At 40.6% G+C, this 11,877-nt stretch overlaps 1 protein-coding gene across 1 annotated transcript; it reads left to right on the top strand.

The window, feature by feature from the left end:
• The first annotated feature begins 294 nt into the window (after window positions 1–294).
• Window positions 295–6,730, top strand: LOC127508149 (E3 ubiquitin-protein ligase TRIM35-like). Its single transcript, XM_051885839.1, has 6 exons — window positions 295–1,736; window positions 4,674–4,769; window positions 4,898–5,128; window positions 5,206–5,228; window positions 5,310–5,428; window positions 5,566–6,730. The coding sequence occupies exons 1-6, from the start codon at window positions 1,335–1,337 to the stop codon at window positions 6,051–6,053; spliced, it is 1,359 nt and encodes a 452-aa protein (XP_051741799.1). The 5' UTR covers window positions 295–1,334; the 3' UTR covers window positions 6,054–6,730.
• Window positions 6,731–11,877: the final 5,147 nt, after the last annotated feature.

Here is an 11,877-nt window from a genome sequence, read left to right as displayed (position 1 = left end):
ATTCATTTTCTACCCCTGAACGAAAAGCTGAATTCTTGTTTTTCGTTTTGTTTGAAAAAAATTAAAAAACAAAAATGGTGCCGTTTTTTCATTTTCCAATTTCTGTATTAAATCAAAAAACGAATGACAAAAAGATACACTGACCCCTTACACACTTAATTAATTTCAAAGCCTTAAAATTCGCTCATTAAAACAACACACGTATAGCGTGACTGTCCAAATTAGTCCAATTTAGCGATTCTTGATGAACAGCCTATCAATTGCTACCTAGCTAATTGCCGATACTTACCCACACAGCAGGAGACTCCTAGGCGGATCCGCATTCAAGTCGCCAAACCCGCGTGACTGTCACATTCGTTTTGGTGCCGCCCAGAGGATCAGCTCCACCTCCGGGCAGCGCCGTAAATTCTACTGTCAATCAGCGGATCCTGAGCGGACCCATGTCGGATCCGTGGACGTGCACGCGCCTTTACTGTAACAGTTGTATCAATTTGCGGGTCCCAAACGGACCTGCCGCGGAGGTAAGGTTTTAATCGTGGATGCGGCGCGGAGCCACGGGCGGGTCCGCGATCCGCCTTCTTTGTAGATCCATCACTGCGCGCAAGTGGACGCCGATACGGGTCCGTTCGCGGATACATTCCAGAAGCCGCGATACCTCCGCGGCCGATCTGCCACGGAATACTTTTGCTGTGTGGGTAATTTTACAGAGAGAAAAGTCATGAAACACATCTGTGGTTGAATATTATGTCAGAATTAAATAAACGAGAAAGAAGGGATTCTTTAATGAATTCATCCCATGAACATACACAACACAGCGCAGAGTAGCAGTGGCGGTGCTAAAGACACGCGGAGAGAGAGAGAGGGCTACATAAATGTTACATTAATACTCTGAGTGTGACACATATCAACACCAGCAGTGAAGAGCAATAAATAAAACACAAAAACAAAAGGCCTTAAAGGTATCTATTATCAATATATGTGATCTTGTGTTCTTTTTGATCAAATGTTTTCTAGCATTATACTTGAGGGACTGTCGATGCTATTACATTTTGTTAATATTTAACCTGAATAAATCCTGAAATGGACCTGTTTGAACTCCTCCACATGATCATAAACTTTATCCTCTTACAATACCTACCAGGAAGAGACTGACTCATTTCACCTTCCTGTCAAACTGACTTGCGTCTCGACAAAAGCAATAAAGAATCAGTGGAGAATTTTTGAGACATTTGTTTCTAAACAGACAGCAGATCTTTGTGAATCTCGTGGATATTTATTTTTGAAATCGTCGTTCAGGAAGTGAAAGTAAAGTTTAGATTGCAGGAGCTCAAACTATGAAAATGGCTTCAGCAGCTGAAGATGATTATATTTGTCCTGTATGTCATGAAATCTTCAAGGCTCCTGTTCTTCTATCATGTAGTCACAGTTTCTGTAAAGAGTGTCTTCAACAGTTCTGGAGAATCAAGAAAACTCAGAAGTGTCCTGTCTGCAGGAAAAGATCCTTAAAAAGCAAACCTCCAGTCAATCTGGCATTAAAAAACTTGTGTGAGTCGTTCCTGAAGGAGAGAAATGAGAGGAATTCATCAGGATCTGAGGAGATCTGCAGTTTACACAGTGAGAAACTCAAACTCTTCTGTCTGGAGGACAAACAGCCTGTGTGTTTAGAATGCTTTACTTCACAACAACACGTCAATCACACAGTCAGACCCATCAGTGAAGTTGTTCCATCATATAAGGTAAGACAAGTGTCTTGTTACACATATACAGAATACTTAGTCATAAACACAGATATCACATTAGGGGTTTTTGCACCAGAGGAACATTTTCATAGTTCCTGTCCTATTCAAGTCAAGTCACCTTTATTTATATAGCGCTTTTTACAATGCAGATTGTGTCAAAGTAGCTTTACAGTGATAAGCGACAAATAAATTTGGCTGCACAGCAGCTCCAGAAGAAAATGGTGTCATTGTCCAGCTTAAGTAAAATCACTACTGATTCATTCCGTTGTAAAAATCATTAATTATTAATTGAGTTTATTTATCTATACAGCAGCTCTGATGTCATCGTCCAGCTCAGTTCTGTTCACATACAAGAGTGTCAGTGCAGGCAGATCAAAAACACTGCTGAATATCTAATGGTACTATTACTAGTACTATTGGTGGAAGTACCTGCTTTGGGGTATGTCCACACTGCAGGAACTTTGAACGATTTTAGTTTTAGGAATGCTTTTGGGAAGACTAAATTAGCTCCTACTTCAGAGTAGTGTCTAACCCAGCTCAATATGAACTACCAGTGTCGTAAGTGTATGTTGATTGGCCGAACGCATGCCATACGAAACACTGACACCCAATGTTTTTAAAAGCCATGTAAACACACAGTTTACATATACTTACACAAACTCCAGGAACATGGAAAACAGTGATAGGTGGTATTTACTGGTCATCACCGGTTCCCCCTCAGATGAAATCACGGAGGCTCCTAGAAACATCACAAACTTCCACCCCTCCAGCGATGTCCCTGCTCCCTAAAAAAGTAACTAATTGTGTTACTTGTTATGTAATGTGTTACATAATCACAACTTCAGAAGTGGGGATTTATAGCACGTGAAGGCAGCATTACTCCTGATTTCTCTCAACATGGGGGCAGGAGAGCTGTCAGTCAATACCTAGGAAACAAAGTAACTTGTGTTATTTATTTGAAAAAGTAACACATTTTGTTGCAAATTTAAAAGTAAAGCATTACTTCATTAGTTACATGAAAAAAAAAAAGATTACGTAACTCACGTTGTAATGCGTTACCCCCAACACTGCACATGACCTACACTGTGCTGTGAAAAAATATTTGCTGATTTCTTTTGTTTGTGTGTCTCATATTAAATAGTTTTAGATGTTCATATAAAATGATTCAACACCTATCACCCATGCAATCACCAATGCAATAACTGCAATAACTGCAGCTGAACACTTGTGATAACTGGAGATCAGTCTTTCACAGCGCTGTGGTGGATTTTAACCCACTTCTCTTTGCAGAACTGCTTTAGTTCAGCCATATTGGAGGGTTTTAAAGCATTAACTGCCTGTTTAAGGTCCTGCCACATCATCTCAATTGGGTTCAAGTCAGGACTTTGATGAGGACGCTCCAAAACTTTAACTGTGCTTTTTTGAGCCTTTCAGAGGTGGATTTACTCCTGTGCTTTGAATCATTGTCTTGATGTTTGAGCTTCAACTGAAGATCAGAGATCCTCCTTTACGATTTTCTGAAAAGCAGAAAATAGAAGAAATGCAGTTCCTTCAGTGTTGTTCTTGGCTCTTTTTTGACTTCTTGGATGAGTCTCTTCTTTGAAGGTTTGATACTGTGCCGAGTGTTTTCCATTTGGAGATAATGGCTCTCACTGCGGTTCTTTGAGTCCAAGAGCCTTTGAAATAGCTTTGTAACCCTTCACAGATGGATGTATTTCAATCACCTTCATTATTTCTGGAGTTTCTTTATCATAGTGTGTTACTGTTTAAAACCTTTTAACCAACTTCATGCTGTTGAAAAAGTCCTATTTAAAGGATTAGTTCACTTTCAAATAAAAATTTCCTGGTAATTTACTCACCCCCATGTCATCCAAGATGTTCATGTCTTTCTTTCTTCAGTCGAAAATAAATTAAGGTTTTTGATGAAAACATTCTAGGATTATTCTCCTTATAGTGGACTTCACTGGCCTCCAGACGGTTAAAGCTTCAAAGAGCTTTAAACAATACCAGACGAGGAATAAGGGTCTTATCTAGTGAAACGATCGGTCATTTTCGAAAAAAATGTAAATGTATATGCTTTATATAAACAAATGATCGCCTTCCAAGTGCTTTCGCCAAAACCATACTTTCGTATTCTTCAAAAAGCTTATGCTGTATGTCCTACACCTTCCCTATTCTACTTACGGAAAAAATGGAACTGGTGCTGCGTTTGTTCTGTAAGTAGAATAGGGAAGGTGTAGGACATACAGCATAAGCTTTTTGAAGAATACGAAAGTATGGTTTTGGCGAAAGCACTTGGAAGGCGATCATTTGTTTATATAAAGCGCATACATTTACATTTTTTTCGAAAATGACCAATCATTTCGCTAGATAAGACCCTTATTACTCGTATGGTATCGTTTAAAGCCCTTTGAAGCTGCACTGAAACTGTAATTTTGACCTTCAACCGTCTGGAGGCCATTGAAGTCCATTATAAGGAGAAAAATCCTGGAATGTTTTCATCAAAAACCTTCATTTCTTTTCGACTGAAGAAAGAAAGACATGAACATCTTGGATGACATGGGGGTGAGTAAATTATCAGCAAAAGTTTATTTGAAAGTGGACTAATCCTTTAACTGTTGATTTGATTGAACACGGCTGCAGTGATCAGGACTGGTTGTGTTTAGTTCAACTGAACCACATTATAAACACAGTTCCATAGATTTGAGGAATTAGTTACTATATGGAGGCAAATACGTCAATATGCTTCAATAAATAACATTGTAATTTGGGTTAGGGTTAGGGTGTTCACTCAAGCTGCCTTTGTTTTATGGTAGGTTTTAATTTTTGAATCGGTTTAGTTTGAGATGTTCACAAAAACAGAAGAAATCAGGATGGGTGCAAATACTTTTGCACAGCATCATATGATCGTATATTATTTTTGTTCAATTCTAGGAGGAGCTCAATACAACACTGAAGTCCTTACAAGAGAAACTTCAACACAATGAAGAAATGAAAGGAGAGTTTGAGAAAACAGTTCAACACATCAAGGTGAGGAAACAGAATCAGAGTCATTTTCATTACAGCTGTAGGATCACTATATACAGTTATGATCTGATATATTTAATATAATGGATTCCAGTTTATTATTTCTGTATTTCTGTATTTCTTGATTTCAGTCTCAAGCTGAGCACACAGAGCGTCAGATTAAACAGCAGTTTGAGAAGCTTCATCAGTTTCTCAGAGATGAAGAAGAAGCTACAATCACTGCACTGAGGGAGGAAGAGGAGCAGAAGAAGCAGATGATGAAGGAGAAGCTGGAGGAGATGAACAGACACATCTCAGCTCTTTCACACACAATCAAAGACATGGAGGAGATGATGAAAGCCAATGACGTCTGCTTTCTGAAGGTCTGATTTCAGATCATTGGTTGATCATTGGTTCATTGATTGAGTTCTTGATGATAAATGGTGTGTTTGTTCTGCAGGAGTTTCCAGTCTCAATGGAAAGGTGAGTGATCTGCTCCTGTCTCTGGTCTCTCTGGTTCTGATCCAAAGCCACTGCAGTTCTGACTCCTGAATGTTCTTCCAGAGTCCAGAGCTCACAGCCGGATCCACAGATGGCTTCTGGAGCTTTGATTCATGTGCCACGTTACTTGGGCAACCTGCCGTTCAGAGCCTGGAAGAAGATGCAGGACATCATCCAAAACAGTGAGTCTGACTGCAGAAGATCTGAGCTGGAAATGATGGATGGGTGGAGAGTTAAAGATGCTAGATAGAGAGATAGATCACTCTTGATCATTATATGAACATCAGAATAAAAGCATCTGTTGATTGTGTCTCATCAGCTCCTGTCATTCTGGATCCAAACACTGCTGATCCACGTCTCGTCCTGTCTGATGATCTGACCAGTGTGAGATTCAGTGGGAAAAATCATCCTCTTCCTCATAATCCAGAGAGATTTACCTGCCATTACGGTGTTCTGGGTTCAGAGGGGTTTAACTCAGGAACACACTGCTGGGATGTGGAGGTTAAACAGAATACAGACTGGGAACTTGGAGTAACTACAGCAACAACCCAGAGGAAGGGAGAGGATTTCTCTGACACTGTCTGGAGTGTGTCAAACAATGCGTTTTCACCGTCTGGTTTATTTGTTAATCAGAAGCTTGATCATGTGAGAGTGAATCTGGACTATGATGGAGGAACGGTGTCATTCTCTGATCCTGTAACTAACACACATCTACACACATTCACAACCACCTTCACTCACACACTCTTTCCATACTTCTGGTGTCATGATGGATCTCTGAGGATCTTAGCGGTCAATAGTCAGTAATCGTTACTCCTGTAGATCTGGATCTTCCTTTTCCACATGTTTCCAATATTTAATCCAGATCACATGAGTAAGAGTGCTGTTGATCTGAATATCAGTACGGTGGCTGTGATTGGGCCGTGATGATCACATGACTGATATCAGCACTACAGCAACACTCACACTCTCATATTGCTTTAATACAACAGATCAATACATAAGAAGTTTTCATTTATGTTCCACTTCACACAATTAGACCAATTAGAGACTATTTTATCATTCATGTTTTCAGACTAATTGACATTTACCTGATGATTACCGTCAAGTGTGTGTGTTTGTTCATTTCTGAACTTTTCACATCATAATTATATATAATAATATCATAATGTTTTTCTTGTATTACATCAAATCACTGAAGCAGTAAATTCAGCATTTTCATTATGAGACTAAATGAATAATAATTTCAGTTCTAGAGGTGAAATGATCATTTGTAAATTGAAGTAAATGGATGTAAAAGGTTCTTGCTGATCCACAACAATGTTGAATAAATTATAAATACTTAATATAGAAATACTGGATTCAGCTGTTCATAAATCTGATTCTCAGAACAAATGACTCACTAAAATCTCTGACAAAGATTGACTAATATTGATAATCCCTTGAACTATGTTTTTTCTTTAAATAAATATTATGTAATTTCAGTATCATTTTCATAATGTGTTTCATAGTGACTCTTAATTCTATAATGCAGATATCTTCAACAGTCGGACAGTGGAAGACTGAAACCAGTGTCATCTTCACCTGTTAGAGAAGTTTTTGATAATTTTCACAAAACTTTCATGGCCCCCAGAATATTTTGTTGTATTAAAAATACATTTTATTCTAGCTTCATGCATTCTTATTTTATAAACACTCTAGTGTGGGTAAGTTTCATTAAAAAAGCAACATTTTTAACAAAAAGCTGAAAAAAATCATGTTTTTGTCAAAGACTTCATCCAGATTCAGAACGGTGATCAAAACACAGATGGAGTAGATTGAGTCCATCAACACCCTCAAAGCTTCACAGTAAGTTTTCATTCAGTAACGTTAGGCAGTTCATTGTACTCAATTATTACTGAAAGAGTGAACTCAATAACTGAAATAGAACTCAAACTGAATAAGTTATAGCAATTTTATAGTTCCCAACATGATAATGGATAATCATTGATAATCATGATAAGTGGATAATCATTGATAATCATGATAAGTGGATAATCATTGTATAATTAAGTTATTAATTGAGTGATGATTGAGCCCAAGATCCTCCAGAATTCAGCCCAGAGCCAAGCTACTAGGCAAGGCACTTTTATTAATATAGCACATTTCATACACAATGGTAATTCAAAGTAGGGCTGCATGATATATCGAAATTTTCGAAATATCGCAAATGTACATATGGCAATATGTATATCGCAATGGAATGCGATACATGAATGATTTTAATAGGCTACTACAAAACGTTGCGAAAAGTCAAAGTTTTAGGTCAACACACATAGCAGTGAATAGACTGGGCACACGACTGTTACTTACGTGATGTTAAAAAGAGTTATTAACCGCAACAAGTTGCGGAAAACAACTCCTTTTGGTCTCAACTCCTAACCCTGTCTGCTGTCCGACACACACCCGAGAAATTCACTCACTGCCCTTGACCGAATAACTTTTGTAGCTTTATGATGAATCAATGTATATTTAATTAATGTGAAGACAATGCAGTGTTTTAGATTTACATTCAGTTTCTGTATCGTTTCTTGCTTGAATGGTATTCAATGGTATTCGCGAGGAAGATCTGTTTAGATCCGCTCTGACAGACAACAATGTTGAGTAGAGTTATCCCTAGCTGGAGCTCTGGGTAGAGTTAGTCCATGAAGATCTGACTGTAAGGTAAAAACATTACCCTTACAGACAAATCTTCATGGACTAACTCTGTCAGAGCTCCATCCAGGAATAACAAATGCTTACTTCCTAATTCTCCCAGCTCTTTCAACTATATAGCAAGATTTAAAATTCATTAAAAGTCAGAAATACTATAATCAATGATGTGAAATTTATAACATGTCATCCATATAATCATAGAATAGACTCAGAATGAGATCAGTTAATCAGGTCACTACATGATGATTATATCTTTTTCATCAAGAAGTTGTCATGGATGCTCTAAAACTTGTTTAAGATCCAAGTGCAGTTTTATTTGGATATCCAGAATTGTTGTACACAGCCAGGCAAGAGTCATAACCCATAAATCCATCCAGAAAAACAAGAAAACAAAACCAGAGAAATGCTCAGAAGTACAAGTAACAAAATACAAAGCCTCCATGATGATGACAGAAACAAACCGGGTATAAACAGACAGACACAAATAACATAAGTGATGACGGCTGTGTGTAATGAACAATGATGAGACTGGGACAAAGGATTATGGGAGATGGAGTCTGTGATAGTGAGACAATAATCTGGGCTGGAGTGCCCTCTAGTGGCTAACCAGGCCACTCTAGAGGGTGATCATGACATTACCCCTTCTCTAAGGAGTGGATTCCAGAAGCTCCAAAAAGGCAACAAAAAAACAACAACAACAAATAACCATAGAAGTATGACGGCATAAAATGCTAAAATGTAGTTTATTGCTGCTCATTATACATCCAGTGGATGTGGTGTAGCATAATGACTGTGTAGGCCAGTGATCCTCCAGGGGGGTTGGAGATAACATTTTTGAGATAGCTTAAAATTAATTTAAATATATTAATATAATTCATTAATTGTATTATTAATATGTTAAATTAAATATTAACAATCACCACCTCTCTGTGTATTCTGCAATTGTTTCGGAGCAGCCCAAGCCGTGCTGTGTGAAATACAGACTGAACGGCGGCCCAAAACACCCAACCGCATTATGAACATAGCATATGCAAACTATCTCTCAGGTAGATAAAGAAAACCAGTGTCGCTAAAAAGTTTTGATGAATGACAATTGTAATGAAGGTAAAGACGATTACAGTGACATACAGGAGTTGTACATCAGGCATCCACGAGTCCATTATTATTGATGCGCAAACAAACCGTGTATGTGCGCTCGCGGCTCACTGATATTTCTGCATCAGTTGCTTTGTCTTTCCCGCGCACTCATCCGGCGCATTCTTTCTCTTCTCCGACCCTGAAGCTCTCTCGGTTATCTTAGTGTTAGCGTGGCACCGGTCCATGGGTTTTTACAAGTGCTGAATGTTCCCTCAGTGCAGCACATAGCTTGCAATATTGCATTTGTCTGTTACGTTCTTGTCCTTTTCTCTGAAAATAATGGGAGTTGAAAAAACCAGCATATGCTGGTTAAGGTAGGTTTTGAAGCTGGTATGCTGGTTTGAGCTGGTTTATGCTGGTCAAGTGCTGGTCCTATGCTGGTCCTATGCTGGTTCTGTAGTCGTCTCTAGACATACTATTTTACCCTTGGACTTTTTTCTCTGGTGCTGGAATGTCTTGCGGTGTTGGTAAAAAATAAAACTAACAACACTTAATTTTGGGTTAAAATGCATAATATTACCCAAATTTTATTAGTAATGCGTTATATTACTGCGTTACAGCAAAAAGTAATATATTACTGTAATATAATTACTTTTGTGATGTGTTACTCCCAACACTGGTAGCCAAAATAATTGTTGCTGATTGTGGAGTTGTTTAATCCTGTGCTGAGATCTTGAGATATTTAATGCCGTACAGTCTGATATTAATGACAACTGAGATCCCACAGTGAACATGGCTTACAGCGCAGATCATGTTCGTACAATCGTACAAGACTATTATAAATCATACAGTATGTACCCAGCTTAAGGCTGTGGCTGGAAGTCAGTTGTAGTTCTTGTGTTTTTGCATGTCTCTTTTCTTTTCTCTTTCTCTTTGTCACGATCACCAGTTTGGAGTGCCCTGGTTCACCACTAGAGGGCACTCCATCCCGAACTATTGTATCACTCTCAGAATTTCATTTCCCATGACCCTTTGTCCCGGACTCATCATCTCTTCATTGCACCCAGCTGTCATCATTTATGTTGTTAGTGTCTATTTATACCCAGTTTGTCTTGTTTTGTTTTCTTGATTTTTGTATGGACTGGATTTATGTTTTTTTTGACCCTTTGCCTGGCTGTGACTACGATTTTGGATTTCCCTTAATAAAGCTGCACTTGGATCTTACCTGCAAGTCTCAGAGCAACCGTGACATAAAACTCAATCACTACAGATCCAGCAGCAAGTGAGTTTGGAAGTCTTTTTGGACTTTGACAATATGAGTTTTCATTTTGTTCATCCTTCTACTAAGAAGGAATTAAAAGCAAGGCGTCAGGCATTGGCTGCCTTGCGTCAAGAGGGACTTGGGATCTCTGGGTTTTCCCAGATTTTTTGGACTTTGACTTAAATATCAAGAATCAGAAATTGAAATTTAACAATTGCTTGGATTACCCCTTACCGTCATGTGAAATGGGTGAACTTAAAACTCTGGGCTACAGGGGTTTTATTGACTGCCTGATCTATTGTCACCAGTTGACTCAAGTTCTCATGACTTCTGATTCTACAGTCAACATGGCTAACATACACGTACCTCAAGCCAACATGGCCACCACATCAGAATCTCCAGTTGGCAAGACATGGATGTCTTGCCAGAGTCTCCAGCCATCGTGGGAATTACGCCAGAGCCTTCAGCTGTCATGGATGACCCATCAGTGTTTCCGGTCATCATGGACGTTGTGTTTGAAGACAGGATGGCAATTCCAAGATATTTGAAAATGGCTTCTAATCTAGAAGAGACACAGATGACGTCTGTTCAAGCAGCTGGTATCTCAGTGGTGTTGTCGAGCATGGGGGTCTTGGAGGTGGTAACAAAGTCGACGATATTTCCCATCACTGACGAAGGATCTAATCCTAATCTCACTCCAGCCCAAGAATCCACTTCAGTGTCTTCTCCAGTCCCTGAGCCCGCCCCAGAGCCCGCCTGAGCCCGCTCCAGTCCCTGAGCCCGCCCCAGAGCCCGCTCCAGTCCCTGAGCCCGCCCCAGAGTCCGCCTGAGCCCGCTCCAGTCCCTGAGCCCGCCCCAGAGCCCGCTCCAGTCCCTGAGCCCGCCCCAGAGCCCGCTCCAGAGCCCGCTCCAGTCCCCGCTCCAGTCCCTGAGCCCGCTCCAGAGCCCGCTCCAGTCCCCGCTCCAGTCCCTGCTCCAGTCCCTGAGCCCGCTCCAGAGCCCGCCCCAGAGCCCTGAGCCCGCTCCAGAGCCCGCTCCAGTCCCTGAGCCCGCTCCAGAGCCCGCTCCAGTCCCTGAGCCCGCTCCAGAGCCCGCCCCAGAGCCCTGAGCCCGCTCCAGTCCCTGAGCCCGCTCCAGAGCCCGCTCCAGTCCCTGAGCCCGCCCCAGAGCCCGCTCCTGTCCCTGAGTCCATTCCAGAACCCTCAGCCGAGATGGCTGCCACACCTGAGCTTTCAGAAATTGTAGCACTGGCCATTATTGCCACAGCCATTTGGTGTGTGTGTGGGCTGTGCACACATCAGCTCCAGTCTATGAATTCACTTCAGAGTTTGCCTCTGTCCTAGAGCTCATCCTTGTGATCTATGAACTTCCTGTCTGCCCTGATACGATCACAGAGGTCATCCCTGAGTGCTCTTTCTGCCCTGATGTGACCACAGAGGTGGTTCCTGAGTTTCCTGTCTACCTCGACACGACCGTAGAGGTCGTTCCTGAACTGTGTGCCTGCCTCAACACGACCGTAGAGGTCTTTCCTAAAGTAACTGCCTGCCTCAATACAACCAGGTCACTGGAGGTCACTCTGGACAATGCCTTGAAGGGTGT

This window comes from Ctenopharyngodon idella, chromosome 3 (assembly GCF_019924925.1).
Source record: "Ctenopharyngodon idella isolate HZGC_01 chromosome 3, HZGC01, whole genome shotgun sequence".
Classification (NCBI taxonomy): Eukaryota; Metazoa; Chordata; class Actinopteri; order Cypriniformes; family Xenocyprididae; genus Ctenopharyngodon; species Ctenopharyngodon idella.
This window is presented reverse-complemented; position numbering and strand designations above follow the sequence as displayed.

What these genes read in the sequence shown, in the direction of transcription:
- LOC127508149 (XM_051885839.1), top strand. Translation starts at nt 1,335, where the DNA reads ATGAAAATGGCTTCAGCAGCTGAAGATGATTATATTTGTCCTGTATGT. An exon ending in ATGACGTCTGCTTTCTGAAG is followed by an intron (nt 5,129 to 5,205) that starts GTCTGATTTCAG and finishes TTTGTTCTGCAG; the next exon opens with GAGTTTCCAGTCTCAATGGA. An exon ending in TTTCCAGTCTCAATGGAAAG is followed by an intron (nt 5,229 to 5,309) that starts GTGAGTGATCTG and finishes ATGTTCTTCCAG; the next exon opens with AGTCCAGAGCTCACAGCCGG.